This window comes from Ursus americanus, chromosome 1 (assembly GCF_024610735.1).
Source record: "Ursus americanus isolate L20-20 chromosome 1, mUrsAme1.1.p, whole genome shotgun sequence".
Taxonomy (NCBI): Eukaryota; Metazoa; Chordata; class Mammalia; order Carnivora; family Ursidae; genus Ursus; species Ursus americanus.
The window spans coordinates 100210393-100224146 of record NC_142127.1 but is presented as its reverse complement, the minus strand read 5'-3'; the positions used below and the strand labels follow the sequence as shown (position 1 = coordinate 100224146).

The 13754-nt window shown below is 47.2% G+C and overlaps 1 protein-coding gene across 8 annotated transcripts in view; it reads right to left on the bottom strand.

The window, feature by feature from the left end:
- Positions 1 to 13754, bottom strand: part of DIS3L2 (DIS3 like 3'-5' exoribonuclease 2) — a 344150-nt gene that overhangs the window by 68169 nt on the left and 262227 nt on the right. For all 8 annotated transcript variants that reach the window (XR_015725613.1, XR_015725615.1, XR_015725614.1 and 5 more), the window contains exon 13: positions 9436 to 9669. Coding sequence is in view for 4 of the 8 variants with exons in the window: in XM_087864389.1 (XP_087720515.1) it covers positions 9436 to 9669 (234 nt within the window). In the remaining 4 variants the exon portion in view is untranslated. The remainder of the gene's footprint in view (positions 1 to 9435; positions 9670 to 13754) is intronic.

Genomic DNA, 13754 nt, shown 5'->3' with positions numbered 1-13754 from the left:
TGAAATTAGAGCGCCAGCCGATCCCTCTCTCTCCTTCTCTCAGAGGAATAACCGGGGCTCCCTGTGCTCCTAGGTTCTCCCCGAAGCCTGAGGCTGCAGCTCGTACTGCCCAGCTGCTCCCCTGTCCTCCAGAGAGGCCGTGCTAGATGGCCTGGCTGTGACTTGCTCAAAGGAGCACAGATTCTTGGCTGAAGAGTTATTTCTAAATGAGCTAGATACACTTCAGTGAAAACTTTGCTAACAGAATTAGTATGAAACTGGTAACTGGGAAAAACTTACAGGCTGATGTTCTTAAAACCTCACTGATTCTAGAACTCTCTCCATGCCTGAAATAATACGTAATCTGTCAACACTGAAACAGAAGCCCTGAACTTCTAGTGGAAACCTTCCTGGACTGTTTACTACCACCGTGAAGAGAAGTGTAGCAATTCTCATGGTAGAGCCACTCCGCCCTCTTTAGTCTTAATTCAATTGGATTTCTTTACAATTGTTCATATCAGGCCAACCCAAGGCTCTTAGACACAGGAGGTAAGAGCCACAAAACAGGCTACTGAATTTCAAATGTTCTCTGAGGATCTGAAAATGCAACAGTAATTCTCAGCACCATTTCAAAAAGGATGGGTTTCTTTATGGATTCTAATGAGGGGAAAGAAGGATCTCATTTTGGGGCAGGAGGTTGCTCTCCAGTCTCAGCTTCAGCAAGGGGTTAGCAAGATGCTTTCAACCACCATTTTCAATTTTTGGACTCTTGTAGCACCTGGGTGGCTCAGTCAGTTAAGCGTCTGACTCTTGATTTTGGCTCAGGTCATGATCTCGGGGTCCTGAGACTGAGCCTCATGTTGGGCTCTGCGCTGAGCGTGAAGCCTGCTTGAGGTTCTCTCTCTCCCTCTCCACCTCCCCCTACTCCCTCACTCTCTCTCTCAAAAGAAAAAAAAAAGGCTTAATTTTAGGCTCTTAGGAGTATTTTTTATAATGGCTAATGCTAATAGGAAGAGTCTATGGTGTGACACTGGTCTTTGTAGGCAAGACCTCATGAAAATAAAATGAACAAAATAGGAAAGATGAAGGAATAATCCAAGATCACAGCCACTGGGACACTGCAGGGCACCTAGACACGACTTTGAGAGAGACAGGGAAAGGGAGGCAAGGACAGAGAGACAGACAGACACACCCCATATAGACACAGAACTCCTGACGGGTATTTCCACAATCGGTGCTCTTATTCATGGGCTATTGGAAGGAGAAGTTGGCATAACTTTTCTGCAAGGGAATGTGGCAGTGTTTAAAGATTCTTAAATATGTCCATACCTCTGACCCTATCAGCATAGTTCTAGGACCGTTCCAAGGAAATCATTAGAATCACAGCAAAGACTTAGGAACACAAGGTGGCTATGGCACTATTATTTATAGTATTAAAAACCTGTAATCTAAATAACCATAACTGGGGCATGGTTCAATGGTCCAGAGCATACTAACATAAGGAAATATTACAGAGGCATTACAATGGTTTAGAAGAATTTTGAATGACATGAGAAAAAACTCATTCTATAATATTAAAAAGCAGAATATGAAAATTAAATGTGTGTTATGCTAACCACTCCTCCCTCCTGCCATGAAGTTTTAAGGAGGATATTCATAAGGAACAATACACCCAAATATTAGCAGCGGCTATTTCTGAATGATGGAGTTATAGGCGGTTTTGGTTTCTTCTTTACACTGTTGTATTTTCTTTCTTTCTTTTTTTTTTTTTAAGATTTTATTTATTTATTTGACAGAGACAGCCAGTGAGAGAGGGAACACAGCAGGGGGAGTGGGAGAGGAAGAAGCAGGCTCATCGCGGAAGAGCCCGATGTGGGACTCGATCCCTGAATGCCAGGATCACGCCCTGAGCCGAAGGCAGACGCTTTAACGACTGCGCTACCCAGGCGCCCCATACACTGTTGTATTTTCTAAATTTTATCACATTAGAAAATGCTTACATACTTTTTTATAGATAAAGGAATTTACTTATGCTTTTATAATCTGATATAAAGCTTCCTTTCCAAGGAAAAGAGGGGACCGAAAGGGTCTACCTAAAAACTGGGGCACAAGGAAGTGTCTCTCACCCCCCTGCCTATCTAGTGCCACGTGGCTGCTCATTCTGGAGCCTGACCCACTAGAGCTCATTCCTATACAGCTGAAGGACCATTTAGATGTTTCTGGCTACCAAATGGTTACCTCCAGGCCAACCTTCCCAGCTGACCTCCGAACCCCTATGCCCATATGCTTACTCTACATTCCCACCTGTCTCCAGCAGGCCCCTCAAACTCAACTGACCCTAAGTGGAAGTAGTTATCTTTCTTCTCAACTCCTTCATACAGGTGTGTCCTGGTCAGTATGTGGTACTGTGTAACCCACCTGCCCAAACCAGGAACTGGATTCCTCCTTTCTCCCTCACAACTGATCAAGATCATCTGTTTGTCAAGGCTCACCAAAGTTCCTTCCTCTCTTGGATCTGTGATTTTCTCCTGCCCCACGGCCTACCTCTCAGCTCAGGCCCTCGTCATTTCTCTGGTGGATTGTGTACTTCCTCTGTTTTGTTCTCTTTCAGTTTTCTCTCCATATCACAAGGCTGTGATACTCTGATCATGTCACTTCCATAGTTAAAATCAGTCCATGGCTCTCCTAGCTCAAATTCCTGCTAACTTCAAGGCCTAGCCTCTGCCTCCTTCCCTTGCTACTCCCCCTCTTTGCATCTACACCATAAAATCTGGAACAATCTGCCATTGCCCAAATGTGCCATCTCTTGCTCCTCCCATGCCTGCACCAGCAGTTGGTCTGAAATGCTTCCCCTTGCCTTCGGGGACTCAAACTTCTAAAAACCCTAGCGTACACACTGTCCCTGCTGGGAAATCTTCCCTGATCCCCTGAGCCTGTGCTGGTTCTCTCCAACATAGTCTCAGCATACTCTTAGTTTTCTGTGTGGTCTACTGGCTCCTTCAGCTCACTCTAAACTTAAGAACCTGGACTGAGTCTCATTCCTTCATTCCTTATTCCCTTATCTCCAGCACCTAGCACATACGAGGTGCCCTATAAATGCTTTCAGAAGACACGCTGAATGAAGGACTAAGAACTAAGACAATAGAGACCAATTCTACAAACATGTCCGACCATCTGATCAGCAGCTTACTCCTGTGCTCCAGTGGTGATGTAAATAGTAAGACCAAGGGAGAGTCAGATAGGATGAAAAGCCCATTCTTTTTACCTTGCACCAAATATCACACTATACAAAAATTAAGCAGTAGGGATCTGGAATGCTCATTTCTTGCAAACAACTGTGTTGGAGGAGAGGAACAGAAACGTTCTTAACTGTAACATTAAACGTATGAGTCAACAAAACATATTGCCACATACAGCAACAGGGGCAGGGTGGGGAGAGAAATGCCACACGGCCTCCTTAGAGCTGACCTTGGCCCTGAGCAGGCCCACCCTGCAAGATGGCGAGATGGCAGAGCCAGCCTCTCCGCAGGTGGGCTAGGGATGCGACCCAACTGTGAAGAGCTCTCAAGCTCGCAGGGGTGGCAAATGAGAGCCACTGTTCTTTTTGCTTCTGGCTAATTAAAGCTACCTGACTGTAACTAGGGTAAGGGAACTGGTGCTAAACTGATTCACTCCTCTACTTCTGGCCTCCAACTGGACCTGCTGAACATGGTACTAATCAAATGAATAATTTACTTAATTGCATGAAACCCCCCCAGAGCTACCCTAGCACAACCGTTCTCCATTACCTCGCCATGTTCCCCAGTGCGGTGCTGATGAGCTGCTAAGAGCGGCCTGAGTCACAGAGCTGAATTTCAGGTGGGCGGGGGTCAGCAAGCTACGGACGGACCCCAGGCCAGATCTGGCCTTCTACCTGCTCTTGCACAGCCCAGGAGCTGAAAATGGTTTTTACATTTTTAAATGATTGAAAAATCATCAAAGGAAGAATACTATTTTGTGAAATGAAGACGACATCAGATTCAAATTCCAGTGTCCTTAAGGTTTTATTGGCACACAGCCTGCTCACCGGTTCGTCTGTGGCTGCTCTCACATTGCAACAGTAGAGCTGGGGAGTTGAGACAGAGGCCATATGGCCCATGAAGCCCCAAATATTTGCTATCTGGCCTTTTACAGTGAGTTTGCCGACCTCTGACTTCAGGGCTGGGCAAGCCCAAGGACACCCAGAATAACACTCCACAGTAGTGTGGGTCCCAAGGTATCTAAAAATTATTTCGCTAACAAGTTTAGCTTTACAATCAAGACCACTCAAAGAAACTGCCCAATAGTTGGGCTTCAAAATCATGCCAGGAGGGCGTCATAGAAGATGTAGATGAGGACTTAGTAAAGGCTGCTTTAGTTTGGAGGAATCGCCTAAGATGGAAATATAATTTCTTCTTCACTACAACTTTCCCTAAATTCAGAAAGTGAAAGGCTCCATAGGAGCCATTCATGTCCCTGACCACCTGCCGGGGCACCCCAGAAGGGCCCCAGTTTCTTGCAGGCCATCATGCTGGTTTCCTCACAGAAGTCCACACACAGAGTAGGTTCTCTCTAAGTGCTATCTCCTGACTGAGGAATGTTGGGCTGGAGAGAAAGCCCCAGAAAGCTGTACGTGTAGCTTCCTAAAGATAATCAATATTCCCTGAGATGTTTTTGTTCGACAGTTCTATTTACCACGCCACTACCCTCCCAGGCTGTCCTTTCTTTAAGGCAACCGCTAAGGCACAGAACTCTAAAAGGAGCCTGAGGCCTTGTCAGATCACAGGCAGTGTTATCTTCCTCTCTAGAGAGGAGGCTGCCCAGGAGCAGGCTTTGTGTGGGCATAAACAGAAGTGCCAGGGAGCTCGGCGCATTCTCAAGGCCTGTCAGGCAGGCCTGAGTCATGGAGCAAGAACTGAAACGGAATGAGGAGGCAGGGCTTCTCATAGTTCCCCTTCCCCCAAACTCAAGATTTGCATATGGTATAAACCATTACGGTTCCTCTTACTATAAACACAAAAACATCTGGGCCCCTTTTAGGGGCATCTCCTCTCAAGAAACAGGAGTGACATACGTGATAATAAAGAAAATGAGACCAGAATCTGTGGAGAGTCTAGAATTAACATGGCAGCAGGAAACATGAAGATGGGAAGAAACCACCCAGACAGATACTATTCAACTCATCTGACCAAAAAGCTTGAAGAATGCATTGGGCAACTGCATTTGCTTTTGGGCAGTGAAACAAAGGAGCGTCATTTCACTGAGCTAGAACCTCTGGAGAAAGGTAGAAGAGCTCTAGGTAAAAGAGACATGTGACGTGAAGCAGGCGATCCGACCTCTAAGGCAGTGCTTCCCAATCGGTCCAACACCACGGGACATACAGAACTTGCTATTTGACAGCACACTAGGGTGAGCAGACAAGACTTCAGCAGGTGGTGCCCCGGAGACTGAGGCCAGCCCGGGCGGCCCCGAGGGCTGAGAGTGCACCATCTCAGATGTGCGTGACAGCGCCGGCCTAAGCTGGTGACTGCAATCAAGTAGCTGTATTTTCTGTGGTTATTACAACCTCCAAACCAGTCTGACTCTGACTCAACAAACAGGCGCTACCCTAGTATCCCCCACCTCCCTCATTCGGAAGGTCATCATGGTAAACTGATTTCTTAGAAAGGGAAAACTTCTGGTTTAGCAGATTTATTCTGCATCCAAGGGCCTACTGTGTGACACGGATGGCGTCCCCTCTCACAGGGCCTCTCTGAGGCGAGTGTGAAAGGGCATATTTTTTTAGGACTGCCACCAAAAATGTGGACATGGTGAAATGAAGCAAACAAAGCCTCAGAGAGAAACTCCAAACAACAGGCTATGCCAAAAGCACCAAGAAAAATGGATTTTTGCGAGGGCAAATGCAGGCAGCAGGCCCAGGGGAACAAACGCGGTAGCTCCTGAATGGGGCCATTGAGCCGATTCATAAAGGACCTCGCCAGTGTCCCTTGCTGCGGGAGATTGATGTGCCCCTCCTTCTAAAGCTGGGGTCCACACAACTTGTTTTCTGGGGAACCAAGGGATCAACTCCAAGGACGCACATCCATTATTTTCAAACCTGAATTAACTGGAACCTAATTAGGACTTTTGAGGGCTTCCCCCCTCACTTTGAAGGAAAACTTTTCTCTCTTAAGCCAGTGTGGTGTAAGTGGAGAAGAACTGAACAAAGAGTCAGTTATCTGGATTTCATGCATATAAGCAACTCACTTAACCTTTGGGGGGCATCAGCTTGCCCATGTATAAACTGTGAGAGCCAAAGAGATATAGATATACAAGGTTATTTTCAGCAATAAAATCCTGATTCTAAGATTCAGCCAACAGATCATTATCAATCAATAATCTGTGATCATTCTTCTACCTTGACTACCATACCCCCTACTGTGAGTTGAGATCACCTAACTGATCTTTTATAGTTTTATAGTTATAGAGCATTTCTAATACTTAATCCAATCAAACATTTTAACAATCTGATAGGGTAAGACCTCTAAGATGTTATAACAGAGGCCCTCTCATTTGATGTGCCTGAAGAAGTGGTTAGTAAGTTATTGTAGGAGCTGGGTAAAGAGGGGAATCAGGGCACCTGGGTAGCTCAGTTGGTTAAGCGTCTGACTCTTCGTTTCGGCTCAGGTCATGGTGTTCTGGGATCCAGTCTCCCCCCCCCCCCACTCAGCGGGGAGTCTGCTTGAGATTTTCTCTCTCCCTCTGCCCCTCCACCCTCTTGCACTCGTGCACGCACTCTCTAAATAAATAAATAAATGAAATCTTTAAAAAAATAAAGAGGGGAATCATACATAAGAGATATATTTGTAACTAATCATTTAACTTAATTTATATAAATGTACATTCATTCATTTTTAAAATATAAAGCTTTTTAAAGGGGATAATTAATTTCTACATTTTTTCTGAATAAATTACACTCATAATTCATTGTCTATAATTTATAGCTTTTGTTTCTTTTTCTTATTTTTATTTTTTTCGTTTTTTTGTGGGTTTTTTTGTTTTGTTTTGTTTTGGGTTTTTTGAGAGAGAGAGAGCGCGAGTGAGAGTGAACAGGAGAAGGGGCTCCATTTCACAACCCTGAGATCATGACCTGAGCCAAAATCAAGAGTCTGACCCTTAACCGCCAGAGCCACCCAGGTGCCCCTACAATTTTTGTTTAAGAGAAGGAGAACGTAGACATCTGTAAGCCCATCTGAGTACAGAATTCTCCCTGAATTTTATGATTTTCCCCCCATTCTTTTATAGTTGTCACACGCAAACAGCAGAATTTTTACAGATTCATCCTTATTGAATCTTTTCAAACAATTTCAATTTTCACAGAAAGAACAGCTTCCTTTTTTATGCTTTTTTTTTTTTTTAAGATTTTATTTATTTATTCGACAGAGATAGAGACAGCCAGCGAGAGAGGGAACACAAGCAGGGGGAGTGGGAGAGGAAGAAGCAGGCTCATAGCGGAGGAGCCTGATGTGGGGCTCGATCCCGTAACGCCGGGATCACACCCTGAGCCAAAGGCAGACGCCCAACCGCTGTGCCACCCAGGCGACCCTCCTTTTTTATGCTCTTATTTGATCGGTTTATCATCTGATTCAGGTAAAGTGCATGGTTATTTGATGCACACGGTTGCCCTGGTGGGAGCAGAGGCCGGAGGGAGTGTGAGGCAGGCTGCACACCGTGCCGTGGGCACCGATCACTGCGTCCTGCACGAGGAAGGATGAGTACCGGCTGAGGTGATCACGAGGCATCCGGGTGGAGAGTTCAAGAAGGCAGTGGGGAGAGGCTTGTCAAGAGCTTGGGAAGGACAGTAGGGCTGGAGACAGAGATTTTGGCATCATCAGCATCCGGTTAGTGTGAAAATTATAAGAGTAGAGGATTTTGTTCAGGAAGGGAGTGTGGATAGAGACAAAAAAGAGGGTGGGGGAGACTCCAGGGAATGAGAACCCTATAGGGGACAGCAGGGGAAGAGGCTTCTGCAAGGGGACCAGCAGGACATTACTGGAGATGTCCGAAGAGAAGCAGAGAACCAGGAGGCGAGCTTCAAAGGGCCAAATGCAGAACAAAGTCCAGGAAGCAAGAACTGAAAAGCGTCCTTGGATTTGACAACCAGGGAGCCCCTGGTGAGTAAGACCTGGGGTGTGTTCCTGCCCCCACAAAAGATTTCACTGAAGGAAAGCAAGAAGTATTCTGTCATCTCCTATACCTTTGGTCCCTCTTCTACCGGCTCTGCTGTCTTCCTCAGCGGCCACTCTGCCTACTGCCTGCCCAACAGCATTCATGAGCAGATAGGTCTGCTCAGGCTGCCAGAGCCCAGGCCAGGGAAGGTGGGGCATGAGAGCTCTAGAAGAAGCCCTGACTCCTTCAAGCACAGGCAGAACAGTGTATCTACTCGCCCCAGGTGCTGCTAACTTATCCCTAGGCCCAGGGCAGCAACTACTGGCAATGCCTCCTGAGAAGCATTAGTGACGTTTATCACAAAAGCTAGGATGAAATGAAATCTTCAATTAGAAAGTTTTAAAACAAACCTTTTGAGATCCCTCTATGCTGGAAGGCTCAGACAAAGACGTCTGTGAGGCTGCCCCCTGCCAGTCCCGCTGCTCAACTCATTTTTCAAACACCCAAAGACTTCCCCCAGCATATAGTGACCAGGCAGGGAGATCAGGTTCTCTGGGGATTGGGTAAGAAATTTAAATGAGAAAAAAAACTGCACAATACGGAACACAGGCTCTACTCTATAATGAGGAAAGGATTCCTAGGTCGTAAGAGTTGCCACACATGGAAACGGACGTGGAAATGTGACTAAGTTTGAGTGACAGCTACCTAAGTCCCAGAGAGCCACTGGCATGGCTGTAATACTCGAGAGCAATCAGTTCCATTCCAGGCCACCATGTTCCTCAATAGTCAAGGTTCTCCAGTCTCCTCAGTTCTCTGCCTCTTTAAATATGAATCCAGAATTTATAAACATGTGACTCTTTTTGGAAGACAAGGGATAAAAAGAAATACGTTTTTTTAAAAGCCTCATGATCAGATACTGGTCAACTACCTTGTAAACTCCCATGTTCCTGTTCCCACCTCCATTCAGAGGGATGTGAGGTAGAAACTGAGGGAAGGCTCAAATACTGGGTTACAGCTTGGCCAGCAAAGACCGGCTGGGAGTTCTGGTCACAGGGTCACCCACACAGACACTACCCTTTTGCCTTGGTTCATGTCAGTGGGCCTCGTGTGCCTGTGAAGTTTGGAGGGTGGGCGAGTTAGTCCCCACCTGCCTCGGAGAAAGCTGTTTTAGTGCTGTGACTGGGGAAAGAGGAAGGGAAGATCCCAAGACTGCCCTGCTGAATCTCATGCATGCTGGGTTCAAGCATAAGTCAAATCTGTTGGTTGCACCAAAAAAAAGAAGTGACTGACTTGATCCAGACGCAGTGCGCCGTCCACAAACCGTTGTTTGCGTAACTCCTTTGCGATTCCGTGGAGATTCAAGACAGCCCGGTGTACCTCCTCACTGGTGTGCTCGGGGGAGATGGGGGGCAGCTCCTTCTCAGGGATTTTCTCGGTTGGGCTTTCAATCATACTCTGTGCATGCTCGTAGCTCAGTTTGGTACAGGAGCGAATGATGGTCCGACCAAACCATTCACAAAGGATCTGCAAAGACAGAATGTGAGGGAATCATGAGGAGAGCTTTTTCCAGTCTTTTCTGTCATGTAACCATTCATCCATACACCTTCTACATCCATACCACCTTTACCAAGCACAGACTGCTCAGAATGGTGTTAGGTTCCAGCTAGGCACGAAGACCGATCAGAGGCGGAAGCTGCTGCCCTTGGGGAGCTCAGACTCTGAGGACTGGATTTAACAGGCAGTAGCGGTCGACAGAAGGTCTCCAAGCACATGGCGGCGGGTGGGGTGGGCGCCGTGCACAGGCAAGACCCAGCAGGAGGGAGACTCAAGGTGAAGGGTCTGCTGGAGTGCCTTTTCACTACTTGGAGTGAGTGGTCATCAATAGCAAAACTGGAAGGAAGAGAAGGGACAGAGGGTAGATGCCAAAGATGGGGCACATGGGGAATCTGTGGACTTGGTAATGGATCAGATGTGGGGTGAGAGAGAAAGTGGGGTCACTGACAGAGAACACAGGTCAGAGAAGCAGAATGGAGGCAGAAAGAGAAAAGGAATTCCAACTTACTCTATTTGGGCTATTTATTTACATAAAAAGGTCAAGAAATGGGGTTTCTCAACCTCAGCACTATTGAGTAGACTAACTCTTTGTTGTGGGGGAGAGCCTGTGTATTGTAAAATGTTTGGTGATATCCCTGGCCTCCACCTGATAGATACCAGTAGCCCCTCCCGCAACCCCAAGTGGACAACCACAAATGTCACCAGACATCGCCAAACAACGGTAGGGTGAAACTTGGCCCAGGCTGAGGCCCACTGAGCTCGAAATTACACCCAAGTTTTTTTTTTTTTTTTTAAAGATTTTATTTATTTATTTGACAGAGAGAGAGAGAGAGACAGCCAGCGAGAGAGGGAACACAAGCAGGGGGAGTGGGAGAGAAAGAAGCAGGCTCCCAGCGGAGCAGGGAGCCCGATGCGGGGCTGGAGCCCAGGACTCCGGGATCACGCCCTAACCCAAAGGCAGACGCTTAACAACTGAGCCACCCAGGCGCCCCATACACCCAAGTTTAGTGGTGGTGCTCACTGTGGTGGGATTACTGCTGATTCGTATTTTATCCTTTAAATTTGCCTGCATTTTCTATAATGAACATTTATTGCTTTTAAAACAAAAACAAATGTTAAGATATTTTTGGGACTCCTGAGTCTGAGGAGCAGGGAGGAGATCCTGGGTGGGCTATGTAGCAGGCAGCTGAGGTGGGGGCCTGGGGTCTGGGGCGATGACTAATCTACAGGTGGGGAGCTGGCAGCCTTGGCAGGAAGGTCCGAGAAAGAGAGGGCAAGAGAGAGTCAAGGCTGCCTTCTCTACCACCTGTTCCATTGTAGGGGGCAAAAAGAGAATGTGGAGAGTGAAAACAAAAAAAAAGAGAGCTCAAAGGGATAGGAGAAAGATCAGGAGTGTCCAACGTTAGGGGAAAGGGGCTTCAAGAAAGGAGTACTCAAAAGCCACAACAGACACATCCAGACCACTTGCAAGGAGACAAGATGCTTCCCCCAGAGCAGCCATTTCAGGCAGCAACCCTATGACGTAAGTTTTATTATCCTCATCCTGCAAAGGCGGGAACTGAGGCACAGACACAGTAAGTGACCTGTCTGAGGTCACAGGCTGGGGAAAAGGCCGCCCGAGTCTGAGCTCCTAGCCACTAGGGAGAGTCAGATGCCACTTGGAAATCAAGGAAGATAAAAACAAAAAGTCTGCATGTAGCATTTGCTTCTTGGTGACCTTTAGAAAGGCTTTTTAGAGGGAAAAGCACGGCACGGGGTGGGGCGGCAGAGTCGAACTGCAGAGAGTTCAGGCCCTGTGCTGTGCACGGACTTGGGAAATGCTGCCACAGTGGGTCCGTGCACCTTCGGGGCAGCCAGAGCTCGCCTGCCAACAGCCCTCGTGCCAGGCAAACAGCAACATCTCCTCTGTGTGTCACGATATGAGGAAGTTTGGGAAGTTCTGGGTTAAGGACAGGTGCATGGTTGGTGGAGGCAATGCAATGAGCGTGGATGAACGCTGCCGGGGGGCTGGCGGGACGGAGGATTACGCTGGGTTTGTGGGGTGAGGGGAAGAAGCCAACACAAAAGGAATGGATCCCGGGCCAAGTGGAGGCACCCATCCATGAAAGAGGAAGAGTGGCCTGGAGAGGAGGCAGGAAGGAAAGGGGAGGCAAGGGAGGAGACTTTGGGGGAAGAAGTGGGGAGGTGAAAGCGCTCACATCACCTAGCTCCATTCTATGGGGTAGAAGGCGAAGGATGAGGGGGGCTCAAAGGTATGAAGAAGTGGGAAAAGCCTGAGATAAATTCTGTGGGGAATGGATTCATGAGCAAGGAAAAGCCAGAGGTATTGAGAGGCAGAGGGGGCGAAGGAGGAGGGTGGGAGGTCCAATCAGTTGTGGAACCTCTCCGCCTGAGCTTGCAAACATCCCCTCTGCCTTCCTTTTCACAGGTCAAATCATTCTGTTCACAACCTCAGAAATATGCTTCCCGAGAAAAAGCCATCTGAAGGATCCATGGGTGTTTCCAGGGGGAAGGGAGAGAGCCCGGCCCAGAGCAGCTGTCCACGCCACAAAGCCTCTATGGTACACAGCTGGCTACTACCCTGGAAGGTGAGAGAGACCCCTCTGATACCCTAACCTTCCCCTGAAGGAAGAACCAATACCCTTAAAATGGCAGCCAAGAAGCACAGGAAGAGAATGGTAGAAACTACTCTCATTTTCCTTTGATTCAGTGCAAAGAGCCTCATTATAGAGGCTTGGATCTGTAATATCAGACTTTAATTTTCTTAAAAAAAAAAAAACAACCCTTAAACTACACTTTCTGAACTATTCCAAGAACCACTCCTATCCAAAAATATAAGTGATTCAAATACTGTGCTCCTGACGACTCTGTTGCAGTAAGTAGGTCCTGAATTTGGCTCTCAGGAGGTGTCTGTGTGTGTGTTGAATGCAAGAGAAATTAGGGAGCCAATTCGAGGTATCGTCCAACAGTCGCGGTGGGGAAGTCGTGCGTGTGGGTCTCCAGAAGAGCCCCTTTCAAGGTCAGCCCATGCTCGTCCTTCTATTACATCCACATTTCCTGAAAACTCCCCACGAATGGAGTTGGTCCAAGCTCCTCTAGAATGACAGGGCCACGACTTATTCATTCTTGTGGTCACAAAGATTTCCCCTGGAGATTTAGCTTGTTTCCTTTTCTCTGTTTCACTCCAAACCCGGTCAACCCTCCTCCTTCAATGTGTCCACATTTTGTTTGCCGGTCGGTCTTTAGCATGCTTGGGGAAACCTTCCTTTCCATTCGATCCCACAACTCTCTCTCACACACCTTACAAGTGGTTCCACAGATTCCCTCAGATAGCCAAGTCATAGGATATCTGGACTCCTGGATATCTGTGACCCTTTTTACCTGGAGGACACAGGAAACCACAGCACGCTTATACGGATAACCACAACACATAGGTCAGGCCAACCCCCTCCACCCTGACTGGGCATCTATTTTCACGTAAACTAGTGGGTCAAGAACTGCTTTAAAAATCTAATGAAAGCCGCAGGTCCTCTCCTTCGAAATATTTATGCCCCAAATTTTGTAGTAAGTTCCATAAGCTTCCTAGACACTGCCAACCCCAAGCCCATAGGTCCTTGCTCTAGACAGAGCTTTGTTTCTCCCTCAAAACCTTCTGATTATAGTGCTGAATGCTGACTAGAGGCCACTTTTCATCCTCCAGAGTTCTTAAAATTTATTACCTGTAACTTGGCAAAATCAGAAGTCTACCACTCCTTACCTATACTTGAGAATGACACACATTGGCTGTACTATCTCAGTCAGTTTGAGCCAATTTTTCCCTAATGGGCACATCTCTGCTCCTCTAGCTTATTTCCTTCTCAGTTGATGATGGGCAGCCTTCTTACCAGCACACACCACATCTGAGACTGTGGTGCTGACGGGAAGTTTCCTGGAGTGCTCTCACCTTACTTGAGCACTTCCTCCTCCCCTTCATGCTGGCATCCTAGAAGACTGCACCAGCCTTCTTCCTGAATATACTTCCTGAAAGGGCTGAAGTGGAAGCTCCGAAGAGCCAT